The sequence below is a fragment of the Vigna angularis genome, chromosome 8, assembly GCF_016808095.1.
Source record: "Vigna angularis cultivar LongXiaoDou No.4 chromosome 8, ASM1680809v1, whole genome shotgun sequence".
NCBI lineage: Eukaryota > Viridiplantae > Streptophyta > Magnoliopsida > Fabales > Fabaceae > Vigna > Vigna angularis.
In genome coordinates, this window is record NC_068977.1 from 33,534,685 (window position 1) to 33,541,396 (window position 6,712).

At 32.1% G+C, this 6,712-nt stretch overlaps 1 protein-coding gene and 2 non-coding genes across 3 annotated transcripts; 2 read left to right on the forward strand and 1 right to left on the reverse strand.

The window, feature by feature from the left end:
• Window positions 1-858: 858 nt before the first annotated feature.
• On the forward strand, window positions 859-931 carry TRNAK-CUU (transfer RNA lysine (anticodon CUU)). Its single transcript has one exon. It is a non-coding gene; the product is annotated as a tRNA-Lys (tRNA).
• Window positions 932-1,364: 433 nt separating this feature from the next.
• LOC108343892 (uncharacterized GPI-anchored protein At4g28100) lies at window positions 1,365-4,455 on the reverse strand. Its single transcript, XM_017582322.2, has 2 exons — window positions 3,446-4,455; window positions 1,365-2,189 (listed from the first exon to the last, which is right to left on the reverse strand). Exons 1-2 carry the CDS (start codon window positions 4,112-4,114, stop codon window positions 1,851-1,853), a joined length of 1,008 nt encoding a protein of 335 aa, XP_017437811.1. The 5' UTR covers window positions 4,115-4,455; the 3' UTR covers window positions 1,365-1,850.
• A 1,969-nt stretch (window positions 4,456-6,424) lies between these two features.
• On the forward strand, window positions 6,425-6,497 carry TRNAK-CUU (transfer RNA lysine (anticodon CUU)). The gene has a single exon. It is a non-coding gene; the product is annotated as a tRNA-Lys (tRNA).
• The last annotated feature ends 215 nt before the right edge of the window (window positions 6,498-6,712 follow it).

A 6,712-nucleotide genomic window follows, 5' to 3' on the forward strand; every position in this document is an offset into this window, starting at 1 on the left:
TTATTTCATGTTCTATTTTACTTAAAATTCCAAACAATGTTATTTTAGTCATTTACAAAAAAATATAATTTTAAAATTAACGATTCTCTTAAATCATGATTATTCAATATGATTTATTTTTCTTGTAGCCCCAAAGGATTTTTATTATTTACTTTCAAAAATACTTTTTAATTTACTTTTAGTATTTAGTATATCTATAAAGAAAAGTGAGATAAATGTTCAATAAAATTATTACTAAAAAGAAAAATACATATTTTTAAAATTTGACGTGCACGATAGTTTGCCTATAGTAATGATTTGTTGACCATCAACAGTTTTTAGTTCATTTATTTGTTTAGTTTGATCAATTAGACAATATATATTTTAACTCCAGTCATCTCGATTTAAATGAAATTATGTTAAATATACGTAAAAGAGATTTATTATTTTTATAATATTCTTATTAGATTTTGATAAAAAATCATTTATACCTAAAATAAAAGTCCAGTGGAAATGAATTTTTAAGTAAAAATTCAAGACGTAAAACAACAGGTTATAATTAAAAAAATATGAATTATTATGTTAAATATATGCAAAAATATCTCATTATGAAGACTCGAAAAGCTCCAAAAAGAAAATGAATGACTTCAACTTTGTACTCTGATTAATATAGTCAAAGACTTGAGTCAAAAGTGACTGCCAAACTGATCCTTACAAAAAGTTTCTGCTTTTATTGGGGTCACCCTTATCCTCAAGGGTGAGGTCCCCAACCTGTAGGTAACGTTCACAATGGAAGAAAAAAGTGAAAAAAAAGAAGAAAAAAAAAGATAAATACATATTAAATAGTTTAATATAAAATTCTCGAAAAATTTACAGAAAGCCCGTCTAGCTCAGTTGGTAGAGCGCAAGGCTCTTAACCTTGTGGTCGTGGGTTCGAGCCCCACGGTGGGCGTTTTTGGTATTTTTCTGTGTTTACGTTTTTGGCCCAATGGGCTGTCGCTTGGTTTTGTCTAATGGCCCAATTACTATATGTTTGGTCCAACTGTACATCAATTTAAGCAATTTTTTCCTTCATCTCATTAATATAAAATTTCCCAGTTTTTCTTGGTTTGTGTAATTTGGAACTTTTTATTTTCTTAAAATTAAAAGGAACTTTTGAATTGTACAATTGAAATAAAAAATTACTTTTCAAAGTTTCATAGAGTTAAGAGAAAAAAAAAACACTCCAGGCATAATTAAAAAGTTATTTTTTATTTTTGGATTACATAGTTCGTAAGTCATTTTTGGCTTCTCCGTTATATAATTCGAAAGTCAATTTCCACTTTTTGGAACAATTTCGGTAGCAAAACCTCACTACATAGTGCAGACAACAGAGAATATGAGTGTGTTCTGGTGTTGAAGTTGACTTTCCATAACCATAAATTGCCCGTGAAACATATAACTGAACACTACTTCCGAATGTTGTCCCTTGAAAACAACTTCACAAGTTCCTATTATGGTGGTCCACCAAAACAAAACAAAACCGTGGCAAACATCAAAATACCTCAGCCTATTGCAATCAAGGGATACTTATCAAGTGAGAGGAGTGTCTGTTCAAAAGAGTAAAAGAAAGAAATCTAGATTATGCAACCACACATGGATGATTATGATGAAAAGTTGTTTAGTTATCATATGATCAATGAACAAAGTCAAAGACACATGAGTTTGTCTTTTTATCATCCATGCATGGTTAACTTCTCTTGTCCTCTCTTATAAACACTCATCTCGCTTGATACACACCCTGCAATCCATGACAGAGAAAAACTGTATTTCTAAGCAACAACATAAAGATCCAAATCTACAAAATGTCATGTTTGAGACCCCTTTTTGGCTCATGTCAGAGCTAAGATCATAGCATGGTAAAATGCATAGGTTGTAGTAAACAAAGAAAGAGAGATGAGTGGTTGGAGGTTGGTTGATGAAGAGTGATCAGAGATTTGAGATGAGTCCACAGCAAGAGGCATTCCATCACTGTTTAGAGAGCAAGATTGAGGGTAAGAGCCATCGGTGTTCAACATCAAAGCTCTGAGAACCCCTGAAACTGTGTGCATGTAAGCTGTTCTATTTTTTTCCAGAAGCCATGTCAAGCCCATAAGCTCACAGTCTTTGTTGTGGATCTTGGTGGTCCTGTCTTCTTCTGCTTTGCTTGAATTTGAAGACTTCTTGTTAAGCTGCGTAGAAGTAATACTTCAATGAGAATATCAAAAGGGGTTGCATATAATATACTTAGGAGTGATTACACCAAAGGGGTTTGGTGCATCAAAGCTTCTCAAATAGCATCTTGGTTGGTGTAACATAACATCCACTCATAGCAGAAAGGGTCTCTCAGATGTGCATATCAAGGCTAGTACACTACCTAATGCAGGGTTTTTATGTGTGGCAATGTGGAATGATTAATTTTGTTAGCAGCCCTGAATAGTTTTTTTGAATGCAGCAAAAAATGTGACACCTAGTATGAGTCTTCAGATGACAGTTTTTAAGATTCTGAAACGATTGCAAGGATTCAAGCAACATTTCTGCAAAAATCAGAAACAAGAAAGACAAATCCAAACACAGACCACAAGTGATGTTGGTGTTATCTAATTCTAGAAACTGTGTGGTGCTTTCTCAAAAATGTGAACATGACAGACAATAGAATGAATGACTCAGAAGAATCAGAGAAGTAAAAGATCTATTGGTGTATATGAGAGGAAGAAAAAGCACACAACTAAAATTCTATATTAAGAAACCATCATTTATGACCAGGACAGGCTAATAATAAGAACAGTCAAATTGACAAAATTTATGGGGTCTCAAGCATTTAACAAATGACACTATCTGTCATAAATCATAACAAAAAGAAAGCTAGTTTCAAACAAGACCATTTTATTTGAATCATTTTCTTACTTGATCCAAAAGAGAATTATCTAAAATGACTGATGTTGTTAGCTAAACGGTCCTCTTGATACCAATAATTCAAAACTACAACTTTATTTCAAGTACCAAGATAGTGACATTGCACTTATAATTGCTTAATATATCCCAGCTATACTAGTTTATTTAAGAACTTGATTTTTGAGACATTAGAGTTGCTGCTGGTTTCTCTAAACTCTCATGTGACAAAAAAAGAAATAGTTGCTGAATCAACCATTGGTTCCATCTATGTTCGTGAACCACACAAAATCCAAAGGCGCGTGAAGACTATGAAAAAGCTTAGAAAGCAACCAACATCACAAATAAGCAAAAGCATGTCAAAACTTTACTGAGTACCAAACATGAGTGAAGAAGATGAAAATGAAACCAAAACACCATCCTGATCTTCAATTTTCAACAAGATCCATCAACTTTCAAGTCACAATGAACTAAGCAAATGACACCAAAACATGAAGATAATACCCAAGAGAAAAAGAGTAAGCTTTGTTTATGCACATATATAGGGAAAACTAACCAAATAGAGGGTATTTAAGCACTTAGAGCACCCTCCAAGACCTGGTAAGCCATTGACATCGGTGCTACTACTCAAGCAATTCTTCTCCAGCCTTCTCACACTTGCATCCCCCAAAAGCTCCCCACTTTGGCTAACAGAAAATGCATCTGGGCATGTCAAATGGTGCAGCCTAATGCCACAAAAGCAATAAACCACATCACAAGTCTCATTAGGCTTGGTGAGTTCAATTCCCCTCACTTCCAATGCCTTTCCTAGCTCATTCACACAGGTTTCTGAGTCATCTGGCAGTAAAGGCATCATATCATATACTGATGTAGCGTGGCCATGAACACTGCTATGCCTATGGCCCACCATGCCCAGTGCAGTAGAAGAATATGCAGAATACAACCATGCTGCAAGCACTGGGCAGCACCTGCTGCGGTGGAGCTCCATGTCACCACCACTTTTGGCACCACCACATGCACTGTTGATCCCATCAAAGAGCTCATCTGAGAGGGTAAGAGGGCACCCTGCAACATCAGACTGTTCCGGGAATGCAGGGATTGTTGTTGAAGGCTTGGATGGGGTTAGCAAAATGGGTTTAAGGGTGTTTGTTCCAGCTGAGTCAGGGTGGCACAGGTAGCAAGGGAAGAAGAAAAGGATGCACAAGAGGAAAAGTGTCAATGACATGGTGTTAATTCAAGACTGAAAGAGTATATGCTTAAGCTGAATGGAATGGAAGAAAGTTGTTTTCTTTTTCTCTAACCAAAGAGAAGAAAATGTGGTGATGTTAGTATAGGTTTTATGGGTAGGAGCAACCAAAGGGAAAGGCAGAGAAAGATAAAGGGTAAAATATGGTGGGGTTCTTGTATAATATATATAGAGATAATAAAAAAAGGAAAGAGAAAGTGGTGAGGTTGTGGAAAAAGTTTGGCAGTATGCTGCCTCGTTTAGATCTAAAGTACTCGACCTGAGTAAAGTTAAGAGAAGAGATTGGAATGCTGAATCATGAACAAATCAAACATGTAATTGAGGTTTTGGATTTGGTTTGATGTGGTCTCATACCATGTTAGTTAACACACGTTAATCTCAATTTATAGTGTACAAAATCAATGCAAATTTCTTCTTATAATGTGAATAATGTGAAGTTGAATTACACTTCAAATTTATTTTTAAGTGCACTTCTTTTAAGGTGATCTAAAATAAATTGCAAACTTTAACCTTAACTTCATATTCAAAACACTTTTTAATCTAAAGTCTCAAATAGGATCATGAATTTTTTTTAGAATAATAATACTTTGACAACATTTTTTGACAATATTTTAACATCATCTACGTGTTATTACGTGATTGGTCCAAAATTATTTCACAATCAATAATAATAATCATAAACACCATCATGAATCAATCACAGAATGACACGTAGATGGTGTTAAAATATTGTCAAAAAGATGTTATCAAAGTATCATTATCATTTTCTTTAATTAAATGTTTCATTTTGTTATTTTTTACAAAACAAAAGTTAGACTTAAAAATTATAGTACTTGTATTATTCTCATCATTAACTCTGGACTTATCCGCTAAAGTCACCGTTATTCTTGTTAAAGTTTTGGTTTTTGTGGATGTTTTTTTCCCTAAATTAATGATTATTTTTCTTAGTTGTGTGATGTTTGGATTAGTGTGTCGGAAGACGAGTAGGTAAAGTGTATTTAATTCATGGCATTGTGAGTGCAGAGAAATGGTTAGAGTTTTCACATGATTTGAAGGTTCTTATTGAATATGAGTAATTCAGAAGTGCCCATATCTTAATGGTTTCCAACAGCAGTTGTTGCAACCTTTATTCTGGTCTTACTTACTCCTCCCTCGTAAACCCTAATCATGCTAATCATTTATGTGCTATTTACGTTTTCATTTTCTAGTCAGGATTGTCTGTGTGTGTAAGTGTAGTTCTTAATATTATATAACTTTAACTTATGTATTGTATAGTGTAATTATCTCGTTAGTTCTTAATATTGATATTGTTGGATTTTTACTGACTTTAATGTCGAAAGTAAGAAAAAAAATTTGGCCGTACTTAAATAAAAAAATGATGTCAGAGAAAAAATTTGATTTCGATTTAATAAACCGAAACATGTATGTTAATGTAAAATTATTCTAATCTAATATGTAGTTTTTTATTTTTTTTTATTTTATGTTAGTTTAAAACTATAATGCTAGACATGTTTAATTATTAAAACTAATTTTATTAATATTGATTCGATCTCATTCATTATTCAATAACACTTCATCTATATTTCAGTGTATTTCTATTTAGTTGATTGCATCAATGTTGCATGGTCGTAGTAGATATAAATATTTTTCAAAATTTATCAAAGTTTAAAACTGATTAAAAAATTTGTAAGACCAGCAAAAATATTGTAGAATTATAAATCCATTTAAATGCATTCTCTTTGTATGGATGTCTGTGTTCATTGAGTTGGCAAGTAACATTAATTCGTATTATATTTTAAATTGTACATATTTTATAATTTTATTTTACCCTTAATTATATTTTTAAACATTTAAAAAATATTATAAATGCTAATTAGATACATATCAACAACACAAATTAAAAATAACTAATTTATTTAACAAAGTAAAACATTACAAATCACCCACTACTATTTTTTCATAAAAAGTATAAAGACATATAATATCTCTTTTCCCACTAGTAATAATAATAAATTTTTAATTTAATGTGAAACTAAGATAAGTAGTATCAAATAATAAATTTTTATAACATATTAGTGATTGTAAACAAAATCCTTACTATGTAAAAGATACATAAATAGAATTTCTATTTTTATTTATCAAGGGTATTTTAATTTTAATTATTATTTTTAGATTAAAAAATATATTAATCAATGAAAAAAATCATATTATAATCTATTTGATTTCCCATGTAAAAGATAATTAACTATAAAATTATAAAATTGCTTTTGTTTTTAAATAAAGTAAAATGCCCGTCTAGCTCAGTTGGTAGAGCGCAAGGCTCTTAACCTTGTGGTCGTGGGTTCGAGCCCCACGGTGGGTGTTTTTTCATATTGTTTTCCCAATATTCAGAGGCTTGGCCCAACGGGCTTGGTTTCTACTCTAATGGCCCAACTACTCACTATTTTGACCCAATTAATAACTTTGTAGTTTAGTAAAATGCCCATCTAGTTCAGTTTGTAGAGCCCCACGGCGGGCGTATATTTTTTGTTTATTTTAACATGAGGAGGCTTTTCTTTTTGAAGTTAAAATCTGGCC

Excerpts from the sequence above, each read along its gene's own strand:
- LOC108343892 (XM_017582322.2), bottom strand. The coding sequence starts at position 4,114 with ATGTCATTGACACTTTTCCTCTTGTGCATCCTTTTCTTCTTCCCTTGC. Across the intron at positions 2,190-3,445 it reads GCTTAAATACCCTCTATTTG|CTTAACAAGAAGTCTTCAAA; the intron begins GTTAGTTTTCCC and ends ACTTCTACGCAG.